The following is a 14,453-nucleotide window of genomic DNA, read 5'->3' as shown; positions in this document are numbered from 1 at the left end:
CATTCCTCGCCTCGGCTAGCCAGAGAACTTCTCCACAGGGGTGATGGCGGCAGCGGCAGCAGCAAGGACAGCTCAGATATAGTTGGTGGGGGGCTGTCGGGCACTGAGTCGCTGCATGTGACAGCCATGGCAGAGCAGATGTCCATCGAGAGGGAAGCAGCAGCAGCCTTCCTCGTCGCTCAGCTGCATGCGGCAGTCCTAAAGAAGAAGGCAACGAATTCACAGCAGCTCGGGGCTCCCTGCACACCGAGGCCATCTTGGGGGAGTCTGCCCTGCTCAGGAGCAGACTAGCCAATGAGTAGGAAGAATGGGGACCCGGGAGGCAGGGTGAAGACCCCAGAGACACTTCAGCTGGACACCAGGTGTCGCTGCTGTTGCAGAAATAATGACACAAGCCCCATCTCCAGCAGTGAGTCCATGCTGGGGAAGCCACCTTCAAAAGAGATCCCAACAACTAGAACCAGGAAGAGTAGCTGGAGGACAAAGGAGGCTGGACACAGGTCACAACAGTGTCCTAGTTCTCGGTGTCCTGCATCACTTCCACAGACGCCCAGTTATTCCCAAGACTGACTCCCCCTCCCTAACTCCAATTTTCCTCCATCAGCCCCAAATCCAACACTTACCTCACAGTGGTAGCACTCAAAGTGATAATCACGGTCCATGGATATCACCCTCACAATGTCCTCACAACCCTGAAACACGTAGAGCCCCGTGGGGGTGGGGGTGAGTGCAGCACAGTGTCCCTCAAAGTCGTCATCCCAGCCACAGAAACCCCACCCCACCCCACCCCCGCTCCAACAGGCAGATCGTACAAAGGCCTCTCTGCAGTTAGATGCAATCCCATGTAGCTTTGAGATGTTTTAGCAACTCCTACCAAAAATGCTATCCCTCCCCACAGCACTGCTCCAGGACAGCGCCATGCAGCTCTCCCTCCATAGAGGTGCTCGGCCTTACCTGCTACCCACACGTGTGGAGAGGCAGGGAAGTGGGGAGGGGTGGGGAAAAAGACATGGCTGAGCACAGGTCAGGCCAAGAAAGAGGTTTTTGGCTTTTCTCCGAGCACACCCTCTCCATACACAGCTTAAATAATCTCTGACCCCGTTTTTTACCAGCTTAAGGAACAGTTTCACCCTTTTCCAGTCCCTGTATCTGGTGACCTTGAGAGCCTTGTTCTCTGGACAGGGACAGAAGATATGGAGCCTGGGCCCAGCAAGACTATCAGACGTGTCTAGGTCCGGAAGTTTGGGGTCAGGGCGGTGACCCCAAGAGCAGAGTCACACGGGAAATCTTCAAGAATGTGCATTCCTCAGAAGTACCACTTCCCAAGGGAGGCCAGGCTGCATGTCCCCGTCTCCTCCCAAGGGGCAACAGTGCTGGCTGCCCTGGCAGGAACTCAGACACACTGACCTCTGATGGGAGGATGGGCTGGCCACAGGCTGCACATTTGGGGGCGTAGTTTCTGGAAGAGAGAAGACGGTGATAAGCTGAGGCTGAGGGGTCCCTGGGCCCAGTCCCGTATCTCCCGCCACCCCCGGGTTAGACTCACTTGTGGTAATCAGTGACACAGTACACCTGGTTGGAGAAGTCCACGGTGAAGGGGACGCCGTCCAGGCACTTGTTACAAACGACGCATCGGAAGCAGCCTGGGTGGTAGGATTTCCCCATGGCCTGTAGGATCTGGCTTGCGGGGTGGGAGGAGATCAGTCTCCGTTCAGTCTGCTCCAGCTACCCATTATGTTCCTTTCCAACCCCCTCCTGTCCTAGAAGAATGCTACAGAATTTGAGTGGACCAAGGCGGCTTAAAATAGAGGAAAACAAAACAAAACAACCAAAACCCTGAAAAAGGTCTCAGAAATTTCCAGGCCTGTGGATTTTTGTTGTTATTTCTTGGAGACAGGGTCAAAGGTATCTTAGACTGGCCTTAAAAATAGTTGAGATTGACCTTGAACTCCAGATCCTCTTGCCTCACTTCCAGAGAACTGAAATAACAGGTATGCATGCACCATCATGCCTGGTGCGTACGGTACTGAGGATGGAACCCAGGGCTGGTCATGTAAGGCATTCGCTCGACTAATACAACCACAGCCTCAGGCCACACCTAATTTTTTATTACAACTCGAGGTGGGTGCCAGAATTTTTATTTATTTATTTTCCAGTCCTTCCCAGGTATCTACTAGACGGCCATAGTTAAGTTTCACCAATCTAATTTTTTCATTCTTTTTTTTTTTGTTTGTTTTTTAAGACACCGGAACCCACTCTGTAGACCAGGCTAGCCTCGAACTACAGAGAGTCACCTGCCTCTGCTGGGATTAAAGGTATGTACCACCAAGCCCAGCTCCAATTCCTCCTTTTTATGCAGAAAACTGAGTTCCAACTGTTTCCAACCAGTATCAGAAAAGGAAGCACGTCCACCCAGCTCCAGCTCAGGCTGGAGGGCAGGCTATGTTGCAGTCAGGGAGGGGACAGATCCCAGAAGCCCCACAGGGTGAGACTAGGGTCACAAATTTGCTCTCACAGGCAGCGGGGTAGGCAATGTGGGGCCGCTCTGGGGAGGAGCCTGGGCCGCCTTCTCGTATGTTTCCGAAGCCACCAGGTCCCCCTCACTTCCAGGTCCCAGCTGAGGGCGCACTGCTTACCTTCTCTAAAATCAAGTGGCCACAGACACAGCACTTCTCAGCTGCCTCCTGAAACCCTGAAAACTAGAGAAGGGACGAAAGGAGGTCTTCACCAAGCTGGAGATAACAATGGAACCCAACCCGACCGGCCACCAAAGAGTGTCCCGTGTCAGAGCTAACTCTCAGCCCCTGCTCGCTCACCAGGTAATCTTCCTCACAGTAGACAGAGCCGTTGACATTGTAGAAAGCCTTGCAGCGCAAAGTTCGTCCTAGAAGCAGCAGAGAAGGGGCTGGAGCCTATCTTTAGAGCCCACACACAGGGCTTTTCCTCCTTCCTCTGGGCCCTGCTCCCCAATGCTGCACAGCACAGTTGGACCTGGACCTTAAAGCTTTCCCTCCTAACTGCTCTCTAGTCTTCCTTCCCAAACAAAAACACCACATGCATGTGGAGACTGAGGCAGGCGATATACATAAAAATCTCATGATACAATTCCAACTGGCTTTGGCCTCATTACAGACAAACAACTTTTCTGTCCCCTGCTCCCCTAGCTCCATAGCTGTCTGCCACCCAGACCGCTTCCGTGCCTGGGGAGCCACCAGAGAGAGCCAAGGTCAGGTAGGCTGGTGTGCCTGGTAAGCAGCACGGACCCGGTGTTACTTGATTTGCAGGGAGTATTCACTGGTCCTGGGCCTTGCGCTCCGGGACCTTCTAACCTAGGGGTCTTTGCTTCAGTAGGTATCCGCCTCACGTCTAACTCCTTCCTGCCACAGCCCTATCTATGGTGGTCAGGACATCTTGGAGTTACTGCTTTGTATGGGAGCTCGGAGGAATGCAAGCGTCTTCGGGGTCAGAGGCAGCCTGCGATTCTTCCTCAGGTCTACACGGGCAGTTTGTTCCCCTTTAGACCAACACCCGCAAAGCTACTCACTCCATAAGGTGTAAGTGGTCACGGATAAGCAAGGCGAGAGAGCGGGGGGTGAAGAATGGGCAAGTTTCCCATTGAATCCACTTCCAGCTCTGTTGGGGGGGGAGGGTTGGGGAGGGGGAGGGGGTTCTCCAGAAAAGCTCACTTACATGACTTGGGAGAGAAAAGGACAGGACATACCCGGAAGAGACCCAATGTAAAGGACAGCCAGATCAGCCCAGAGAGGTGCAGGCAGAAGCTGGGGGAGGAAGAGAAAAGCTGAGTGCTGGAGTCAGACAGGCCGAGATAGGAGATTACAGGGTTAGCCAAAGAATCAGAACGGGTAAGCAGTGGTAAACGGATAATGAGAGGTGAGGGAGGGTGTGGTGGGGGAGCACCCCCACAGAGGGCCTCCCGAGCCAACAGCAGCAGCAGACATTCCTGGAGTGTGATGTCATCAGCTTGGCATGGCCTGGTGGTGGCCTCCACTCTAGTGAGGTGGCTGAACTCTGACCAGCCAAGAGAAAACCCCCCTCCCTGCCCACCCCCCAGCTCCCCATTCCCCCCACACACACCCGCCCTTCCCACATTCCAGTCTTTCACTGTCGCCCCAGGCAACTCTGCTGCCCAAGACCAAACCTCACCAAGAAGAGGTGGGGCGGGAGCCCAAGGCTGGGCCAGCGGGGAGGCACAAGAAAAAGGGAGGGCCAGAGAAGAGCAAGGAGTTTGGAAGACTAGAGAACTCAGCGGACCCAGCACGGAGAGGGAAAGGCAGGTAGCATTCAGACAGGCACGGACGAGAGACAGGGTAGCCAGGGTAGCTACGGGTCCTGACAGGTGCCCCTTTCCACGAAAGCCTTCGGCTGGTGGGGGGAGGGGGTGATGGGGAAGGGGGGCTTCTGTAGCAGGTGGACTCACCACAGGAGCAGCAGACAAAGCATTGGGTGTGGTAGAGGCTGTCCAGGGCCTGGCAGGCATTGCTCTGCCCGTAGATCCCTTTGTTACACTTGATACAGGTGCCTGAGAGAAGAAGAGAGCTGGTCAGTGTCACGCCCCACTTCCCCGGCTCGAACCCGGGAATCCCCAAGCTCTCTCTAACGTGCCTGACTGACGCCATGCCGAAGGACACCGTCCCCTCAGTGTCTGAGGGTAACTAGAAACGGGAGGCAGTGGGTGGAGGTGCAAGCTCAACCTGTAGAATGCTTGCCCCGCCGTGTGTAAAGCCCCGGGTTCCACCCCTGGCCCCGAGGAAATGGATGTGATGGTGCATGCTGGAATCCAGCAGTCAGGTAGAGGCAAGGGGATCCGGAGCTCAAGGTCACCTTGGCTACACAACAGTTGAAGCCTAAGTTGAAGCTATGGGACCCTGCCTCAAAAAAAAAAAAGGGGGGGGGGGGGGCTGGGTGGTGGTGGCCCACGCTCGGGAGGCAGAGCCAGGCGGATCTTGGTGAGTTCGAAGCCAGCCTAGTCTACAGAGCGAGATCCAGGAAAGGCGCAAAGCTACACAGAGAAACCTCCGTCTCGAAAAAACAAAAAAAAGAAAGAAAGAAAGAAAACAGGGTGCAGCCATATCTTGACTAGGCAGATCCATTCTTCTCAATTAATGGATATTCTCTTAACACCTATTTGGTGCTTGGCACAGAACCCAATTAAAAAAAAAAAAACTGTTAAGTTCAAGATGCTTTCTTTTGGGACAAGTGGGCAGGAAGTGGTGGGAGATGGAGATGCCGGTACGCAGGGGCTCAGCAGCACCTGTAAAAACTTCGTAAAGGAAGCAACCCAGGACCACTCTGGGACTTCAGTTTTCACCCCGCCATAAAATTCGATCTGGCCCAGCAGAGGGTCTTCTGTGCAGATGGGCCCTGTGAACACTTCTCTAGGGAAGTCACTGCTGAGAACATGGTTGGGGCTTCAGGGGCCAGGAGTGTATAGGATCTTGGGGGGGGGGGGGTAGCAGACCATAGCATGGCCTTCCTGCCACGTGAACCAGGGCTTAGCTGCTCTTCCCTGGCACTCGCCACTAACATACCTACACCTGGTTCTGGAACCAGCCTTTCCTGGGTGTGTTCATCCTTTCCTCCACTCCCCAATTCCAGGCCCATGACTGAGGGCTAAGACCTGTCTTTGGGGAGCAGATCCCAACGGGCCTGCCCCACCTTCCCCCCTCGGCACACTGCCACGCTCCCTGCCTGTTAGGGCCCATCCCAGTCTTTGCCCAGGGGCTTTGGGAGCTGGTGCAGCAGCTGCGGCATCTGATGGGCCCGGGCCTGTCCTGTTCCCACCCTCTGGCAGCTGGGCAGAGCTGAAGCCAAGGAAGAGGGCCCCTAACTAGAGACAGCAGTAAAAGGCACCACCAGGCCATCAGGCTAGCACTGGGTCAGAGTCTGCTGTAGGGGGTCTGTGAGAGGCAACCTGGCCTCATTTCTGAGTTCAAAGGGTGTTCTCCTTCCTCATGACCAGAGAAATTTGCCCAAGATTGCCATGCCAGGGGGTCCGGTCGGAGCCACGGACACCGTGGAAAGAGGAAGATGCTCGGGCATGCTTGCCTCCCTCCGCTCACAGAACGTCGCACACCTAGCGTCTCCCTGCTACTTCATTGTACTTTCTGAGTTCCTTTCTTTGGGCTCTGATGGTTTAGCCAGTGAGACTACTTCTCTTCCCAGGTCTCTCGTGGGCCTCAAAAGGAAATTGTTAAATGGGCCCGGCCACGGTTTCCCTTGATCAAAGAGATTTAGATCATCTGTTCTGCGACACCCCCACCCCCCCTTCCCGAATAGGTGAAAAAAATGTGTGTGTTTACGTATTGAAATCTCAGTCCCTTCCTGCCTACCACGGTATTACCTTTGAACTTCTTCCCAATTATCCTTCTCTCTATTCCTATTTCTAGCCATGGGGGGGCAGGGGGGACGGGGGACGGGGACAGGGAGGAACATGGTAGGAAACGGGGGGGGGGGGGTAACTTGGAAAACCAAGAGCCCCAGAGTTAGTGGGAGTGTCCTCCACATTTAAATCGTAACTGCTTTATATAATTAAGTAATATCTGTGGGGTTTGATTAACACCCCACCGCCTAGCTTTAACAACCGACCAATACTTTTTGAAAAGAATATTGGAGAGGCTGTGTCCAGGTTTTCTCAACAGCAGGAAAGTAGGTCTACTTGTTCCTGAATGCTGGTCAAGTTATGGGGGCGGGACGGGACTCAAAGTCAGTTAATACCTGGCAGTCACACAGAGCAGGTATCTATCTACCCAAGAGCAATGGTCTCCAGGTGGTCATTGGCTTTGCCCTGCCTTCCGGAGGTACTGGCCAATTTTAAAAGGCCACGGGCACACACCTCACCACCAGGACTGGGGAGAGCGCGGCAAGGCTTGAGTCCCCGCTTTCCAGTCTAGGAGGTTGAGATCAACCACCCAGGCTCCATTTCCCCAACAGCAGCCACGACTGCGCGGGAGCTGGCAAACACCCCCCAACTCAAGCACCCGCTCCGCACCCCTCCGCCTGGCGGGCGTCGCCCACGGCACCTGGAGCGCCAGGGCAGGAGTCGGCACGCACGCGGCCGCCCGCCCCGCCCCCCGCGCATTCCCCGAATTCCTACGGGCGGAGCAAGGAGCGGGTGGGGGCGCGGCACGCCGGAGCTTGCAGGAACCCAGCCGCGAGGGGGGCGCGGGAGGATGCTCTCCCGGCCCCGCAGCGCCTCCTCCTTACAAGGCCTCCTACTGCGACAAGCCGAGGTGCTCCTATGCTTGAGAAATACGGGACTCCCGAGAAAATCAGGAGTTGAATTTGTCAGGAATCAGTATCCCTGTCCCATTAGAAACCTGGCAGGAACGAGCAAGTGCTCTATGGTCCTCCTCCCTCTTCCATCCCTCTGGCCTCTTTTCTAGTCCGGGGTCTCCGCCTGCAACCCCCGGCCACCGGTGATTTGGGCCGTCGGGCCGCTGGGAAACAGCATGCCTTGTCAGGTCCCTCGGGTCCCTAGCCTCATCTCTCCTACTCACCAAAGTAATCTTCTCTGGCCTCTGGCTCCCGCATCCGGACTCGGGAGGCCTCTGGGACGAAGGGACCAGGAGACTCCTCCAGACCCGACGGCTCAATCCCCGAGGGTTCCCCGCGGGCACCGGCTTCTCGCCCACCGGTAGCCACCGTCAAGCGCAGCAATGCTGTGAGCTCGTCCTGGTAACGGGCCCCCGCGGCGCAGTCCCCGTAGCCCGTCACCGAGTGTCGTCCGGGTTGCGCCCCACGTCTCTCCAAGGGCCCCGCTGTTCCCACCACGGCTCCGGCTAGAGCTCCAGGGCTGCCCAGGGCTGGGGGGTACGAGTGGCGGCTCTCCTGGCAGCCGAACCCCACCGGACGATGAGCGCACAGTCGGTCGAGGGCGGCATGGAGCTCCGGGTAGGCGGACGGAACCCCTCCAGAGGAGTAGCCCGCCGGAGCAGTAGTCAGGGGGAGGCCGAACAGGCACGGCCCCGCGGGCAGCGGGCTCCCGTGGCGCTGGTCGTAGCCCATGCTGATGCCGCTGGTCCGATTGCTGCACGGCCGGCTACCTCCGGCTCCGCTGGCCCCCGCCCCGTCCAGCAGCAGGCTGCCCCGGGGGCTCGACGGCTTGCTCGCATCGCTGGCCGAGCTGCTGGCGAAGCTGGAGCGAGGGCTGAGGGCCGGGGCCGTGGTCTCCAGCCGAAAATCAGGAGGCAACGAGGGAGGTAGAGGCAAGGCTCGAGTGGGCGGCGGCCCCCCAGGAAAGGACCCTTCGAAGCGCGGCGCCTCAAAGGAGCCGCGTGCGTTCCGCTCGGCGTCCAGGGACCCTGGCTCCCTGGGCGGCTCCAAAGGCTCATCCCCAGGTCCCCCATTAGCTCCTCGGTGTCCTGATTTCCTAGGTCCCCCCAACGCACTCAGGCGCCCCTTGCCTGCTCCGGGGGTCCCATCAGACCCAGACCGGCTCGCTTCACCCTTTCTGCGGCCGAACTTGGCGCTGCCGGAATCCGAGAGTCTCAACTTTTCTAGCAGGCGACTGGCTTTCTCCCCTAACCGCTCCATGCCCTCGGATCTGGGGCCTGCAGCCCCCTCCTCGTCCGGCACGCTGCAGCGTTTCGGCCCAAGGCCGGGCTTGGGTTCCCCCGGGCTCGGATTCCCGGGGTGCAAGCGACGCACGACGGCTCAGCGGGCGGCCCAGGTGCCGGGCTCCCGCGATCCCGAAGCATGCCCCGGCGAGAGGGTCCGCGCACGGCTGGCAGGGCCCACGGCAGCAGCCGTCCTCCGCAGGTCTGTCCACGCGTCGGCTCGCGCCACCGCCCGCCGGCCCGGCCCGCCCCCCTGGCTCTCACTCGCACCGACCCAACTTCTCCAAACTTTTGTCTGCCTAGCCGGATCTACTTTCCGGGAAGGGCGGAGCGCGGTGTGCACCCCGGGTTGGCGTGTCCGCGCAAGGATTTTCTGCATCGCAGGAAGGACACTGTGGTAACTGCCCCCGAGGTGGAGGGCTGCCGGCAGGACGTGAAAGGTCAAGGGGCAGACTGGGCAGCTGCGACCATAAAATTCAAGAGTTGGAACAGGAAAGAGTTCGGGGGATGAGTGAAAGGGAACTCTTTGTTTACAGTTGGAATGTGCGGAGGGGCACTGTGGAATGTGTCCATCACCGATGGGCAGAAGGGGCATGTTCTCCACAGACATCGTGACACTGTTCTTAGAGAGAGGACCGAGGGGGAGATGGAGAGAGGGGGCACAGAAGTGATAGGACAGGGAGATATAACCGTAAGAGGAAGATGAGAAGTGGATACTTGGGAGGTTCAGAGACCTCCTAAAGATACCTCTGAGAAGTAATGAATCGCAGGCAAGAAGTGTGGGAGCTGTAAGGACCGACGGATTCATAAAACAGGGAAAGGACAAGTTGGTCCTGATAGCCTGCAAGACAAAAAGATGAACTGCACTTAAAAAGAACTTTCTGGACCCACGGTTCTTTGATGGTGGAGTGGGAGGATGCAAGATTTATGTGCTTATGTGAAAAGGAGCGAGGAAAATGATTGGGGCTGATCCCTGCCTCAAGAGGGACAGAGGAAGATTTAGTGTGCACATAAAAACACTGAGGTTTGGGACTAATGCACCCTCAAGGGAGAGAGAGAGAGAGAGAGAGAGAGAGAGAGAGAGAGAGAGAGAGAGAGAGAGAGAGAGACCGGGAGAGACACCCCCTGGTGTTGGGAAGTGAAACTTTTAGCAAATATTTTAGGTGACTAGAGATCGAAAGTATGGTTTTCAGGCAAGCGTACACCTTCCCCAGCTCTGACCCTCCCCGTGGCTTGGTCACAAGAGGTTGGTGGGAAAATGTATTAACTGAGGGGGAGTAAAAGATATAAGTGATCAGGCGGAAAAGGGAAAGAAGTGATAACGACCCAATGATGAAGAATAAGGAAAGAAGGCTGGAGAGAGGGCTCAGCAGTTAAGAGCACAGGCTGCTCTTCCAGAGGTCCCTGGTGCAGTTCCCAGCACCCACATGGCAGCTCACAACTGTCTGTCATTACAGTTCCAGGGGATACGACATGACACACTCACTCACACATACATCCATGCAGGCAAAACACCAATGCACATAAAATAAAAACAAATAAGTTATTGCCAGGCATGAGGGCGCACTTGGGAACTAAACGTATGCACTACGCCCAGCTTCCTTTTGTATTTAGGTACTATGAAGATTACACACACAAATCAATCATACTATTTCATCTAAATATTTTGGAGCACTTTCTATAATTTTAGTAACCATAGGAGTGGGGAAGAAAAGAAGGTATAGTGTTGCACACATATTCACAGCCCTTAGAGGTCTGAAGCAGGAGAATAGATGGATAGGTTGAAGTCAATCTGGGTGATGTAGTGAGTTCCAGGACAGCCTGGGCTACATAACCCCCTCTCTCAAAACACAAAAATAAGGCCAGGAGTTCTGGTACTTGGTATCCCAGCACTCAGGGAGGCATAGGCAGGAGGATCTCTGTGAGTTCAAGGCCAACCAGATTTACATAGCCAGTTCCAGACCAGCCAGGGCTACATGGTGTCTCAAAACCACACCAAACAACATAGGAAACGGGCAGGTGGCTTCTTTGGATAAGTTGCATTTTCTCTCACAATTCATTTCCTCCAATCAGCCTGTCCCTGGTCAAACCTACAGCTTCTCTCTGATCTTGACAATTTCCTCCCGGAAGGCTGGAAACATTCCTAATGAGGTAACCTATTAGGTAGCAGCCTGCTGTGAGCAACCTCTTAAAACCAAGATGAGGGTCCCCCCCCCCACCTCCAGAAGGAAGGAGGATTTGGGTTCTTCCAGGTATATCTGAACTGTGCACACACTTCTAATATTTAGAAGTTTTGACTTTGGGGCATGATGAAGATGAAAGTAATTTGTTGTTGTTGTTTTTGGTTTTTAATGTTTTTGTTTATTTTTATTTTATGTGCACTGGTGTTTTGTCTGTATGTCTGTGTGAGGGTGTTGGATCCACTGAAAATGGAGTTACAGACAGTTGTGAACCACCATGTGGGTGCTGGGAATTGAACCCAGGCACTCTGGAAAAGCAACCAGTGCTCTTAACCACTGAACCATCTCTCTACCCTTGTTTAGTTTTTTGTTTTTGTTTTTTCTTTGAGACCGGGTCTCTCAGTGCTGTCCTGGAATGATATGTAGACCAGACTGGCCTCAAACCCACTGAGATCCTCCTAAATCTGCCTCCCAAGTACTGTGTAAAGTCACCCCTGGTGAAAGAGGAAATTTATTTATATAAATATTTGTTTTATGTATATGAGTGCTCTATCTGCATGTACGACTTTATGCCAGAAGAGGGCATCAGATCCCACTATAGATGGTTGTGAGCCACCCCGTGATTGCTGGGAATTGAACTCAGGACCTCTGGAAGAACAACCAGTGCTCTTAATGCTGAGCCATCTCTCTAGCCCCAAAAGAGGGAATCTTAGTTTTAAAGCTCCTAAAAAGACCCACCCAGGGCTGGAGAGATGGCTCAGAGGTTAAGAGCACTGTCTGTTCTTCCAGAGGTCCCAAGTTCAATTCCCAGCAACCACATGGTGGCTCACAACCATCTAAAATGAGATCTGGTGCCTTCTTCTGCCATGTAGACAGAACACTGTATGTGTAATAAATAAATAAATCTTAAAAAAAAAAAAAAAAAAAAAGACCCACCCAAAGGCTTGCTTGGCAACGGTGGGGACAGTTGAGATGAACAACTGTTTACAAGAGATAATAGGAAACAGAAACTAGTAAAGGACAGTGAGGTGCCCTGATGGGGCAGTAGTGCTCATGACCTTAGGGAGCCACCTTGCAGTCCACACTGGTGCTGGAGCTCCCTCAGCCCCCTTTCATTCTTCATTATCATGTTTGGTGTGTGTGGTGTGTGTGTGTGTGTGTGTGTGTGTGTGTGTGTGTGTGCTCATGTGGAGGCCATTTCTCTTGCTACCATGAAGGTCTTCCAGTAGCCTGGCTTGGCAACCAAGCCAGTAAGTCATCCAGATGGCCCTTTGTTTCTGATACAGGATTTGGTTGTTTCGAGAGCTGTCTTCAAAGTCAAAAATCCTCCTGAATGCTGGGATTGTAGGCATGAGGCACCAGGCCTGTCTTCTGCAAGCCTTCTCCATCTCCAAGACTGTGATTATAATCTACATACACAGCTGACTTCTTAACCCAGACTTTTTTTTTTAAACTTAAAAACTCAAATGACTAGCCAGGTGGAGCCTGAGTTGGGAGGATCATAAGTTCAAGACCTGCCCAAGCCATGTAATGAGACCTTGTCTCAAAAGACAAAGTAAAAAGAGGGCTGAAGGTATAGCCCATCGGTGAAGTTAGTGCTTACTCTGTACTGGGTCCAAGAGTCAACCTCCAGTACCTGGAAAACAAACCAATGACAATCACCCCACGCTGATGCTCACACCTCTAGTTGGCAGCCTCAGAAGCACCCAATGTTTGTGTTAACCTGGGGTCCTCTCCAGCCACCTAAAACCACTCTTGCAGCTCTTGCTAAGCAAGAACCATAAACTGCTTAGCTGCCTCGATCAGAAACCTAAGCTTGGTCCTGTCTCTTCTCGCTTTCCCCACCCACCCCTCCTCCAATTATTAGTTTACTTAACGTGTATGGGTGTTTGCCTGTGTGCATGTCTGTGCACCTTGTGCATGCCTGGTCCCCCAAGGAGGCCAGAAGAGGGCATCTGATCCTTTGAAACTGGAGCGATAAGCAGTTGTGAGCTGCCATATGGATGCTGGGAAATGAACCTGGTTGTCTGGAAGAACATCCTGTGTGAACTACTGAGCCATCTCTCCAGACCCTCTGCCTTCTCAACTTCAAACCTGACCAAATCCTGTAAGTCAAGTTGTATTAAATCTGTTTCTTAAACATCTCAGTTATCACCACCACCACCTCCTCCTCCCCCCCCCCCCCACCTCCTCCTCCTCCTCCTCCTCCACCACCATTACAGTGTCAGGCTACGGTCAAGGCTCACTTCCTGCCAGTCATGTTCTACCCTGAGGTCAAGAGATTCTTTTTTTGTTTTGTTTTGTTTTGTTTTTCGAGACAGGGTTTCTCTGTGTAGCTTTGCGCCTTTCCTGGAACTCACTTGGTAGACCAGGCTGGCCTCGAACTCACAGAGATCTGCCTGCCTCTGCCTCCCGAGTGCTGAGATTAAAGGCGTGCGCCACCACCGCCCGGCTAAGAGATTCTTATGTGTTGAAATGATCATCTCATTTCCTGACTTTAAAAATCATGTGATAAGGTATTTGCATAGTATGAAGGAGGCCCTGGGTTTGACTCTCAACACCACATAAAACCAGCATGGTCACTTGAGAGGTAGAAGCAGGAGGTTCAAGAATTCAAGGCTATCCTTGGTTATGTGGTAATATCAAGGCAAGCCTCAGCTACTTGAGTCCCCGACTCCGAACAGACGAACTCCTCTCGGTGATTTCCCACTGCCCTTCAGTTAATGTCTGTCTGTGGCATACGATCTGAGGACTCTTCCCTCAGTACTGTGCCCTCCTCAGAGCATCTGTAGAAGTGATGGTTGTCTGTCCTCACTCTGGCCTCTGGACTTTTGTACTGCTCTTCTGTTCTGCTCATTCTCCTGGCCTTTGCCCCGTCCTGGTTAATGCTTCCCCCTCTTTCAGACATTCCTTTAAACATCACTGTCCCGGATAGGCCATTCCCAACTGCAAAAGTACGTTAGCTACCCCAGCTGTGTTTTATTATTGGACTCTGCACTACTCCACGATCACCCTTACCAGAGTTTCTCCTTTGCCTACTCAATTGCCATGCTTCCTGCCTGTACAATGAGTTGAAGTCTAACAATCTGAACCTATCCACTTTGTGTCCGCAGCCCCAACACAGTACATGGCACCTGGTAAGGAATCAGCTTATTGCTGTTGTTGTTTGGAGCCAGGGTCTCATGTAGCCCATGATGGCCTCGAATTTGCTGTGTGACTGAGGAAGACCTTGACCTCCTGATACCATTGTCTTTACCTCCCCAGTGCTCTGTTGTAGAATATTATTTTAACATGTGTTACATTTGTTTGTGCTGTGGAATGTTTAATGATGCAAAGATGTGTTGCATTCTTTTTTTTTTTTTTTTTTTTTTTGAGACAGGGTTTCTCTGTGTAGCTATGTGCCTTTCCTGGAACTCACTTGGTAGCCCAGGCTGGCCTCAAACTCACAGAGATCCGCCTGGCTCTGCCTCCCGAGTGCTGGGATTAAAGGCGTGCGCCACCACCACCCGGCTGTGTTGCATTCTTTCATGTTGTATTTGCTTAACTCTGTGAAGCTGTGTTACTGTGCCTGTCTAAAACACCTGACTAGTCTAATAAAGAGCTGAATGGCCAATAGCAGGGCAGGAGAAAGGATAGGCAGGGCTGGCAGGCAGAAGGAGAAATCTGGGAGGAGCAAGAAGAGAGATCAAGGAGCAAG

General features: G+C 53.6%; 1 protein-coding gene across 1 annotated transcript; it reads right to left on the bottom strand.

Moving 5' to 3' along the window:
* Positions 1-8,849, bottom strand: Ajuba (ajuba LIM protein). Its single transcript, XM_059273646.1, has 8 exons — positions 7,518-8,849; positions 4,439-4,540; positions 2,817-2,884; positions 2,637-2,699; positions 1,547-1,677; positions 1,408-1,459; positions 624-692; positions 1-198 (listed from the first exon to the last, which is right to left on the bottom strand). The coding sequence occupies exons 1-8, from the start codon at positions 8,551-8,553 to the stop codon at positions 73-75; spliced, it is 1,647 nt and encodes a 548-aa protein (XP_059129629.1). The 5' UTR covers positions 8,554-8,849; the 3' UTR covers positions 1-72.
* Between the last annotated feature and the right edge of the window lie 5,604 nt (positions 8,850-14,453).

The sequence above is a fragment of the Peromyscus eremicus genome, chromosome 9, assembly GCF_949786415.1.
Source record: "Peromyscus eremicus chromosome 9, PerEre_H2_v1, whole genome shotgun sequence".
Classification (NCBI taxonomy): Eukaryota; Metazoa; Chordata; class Mammalia; order Rodentia; family Cricetidae; genus Peromyscus; species Peromyscus eremicus.
The sequence above is the reverse complement of the archived record's forward strand: the minus strand, read 5'-3'. Positions and strand labels throughout refer to the sequence as shown.

What these genes read in the sequence shown, in the direction of transcription:
- Ajuba (XM_059273646.1), bottom strand. Translation starts at nt 8,553, where the DNA reads ATGGAGCGGTTAGGGGAGAAAGCCAGTCGCCTGCTAGAAAAGTTGAGA. An exon ending in AGCCCATCCTCCCATCAGAG is followed by an intron (nt 693 to 1,407) that starts GTCAGTGTGTCT and finishes TACGTGTTTCAG; the next exon opens with GGTTGTGAGGACATTGTGAG. An exon ending in TTGAGTGCTACCACTGTGAG is followed by an intron (nt 199 to 623) that starts GTAAGTGTTGGA and finishes CTTCTTCTTTAG; the next exon opens with GACTGCCGCATGCAGCTGAG.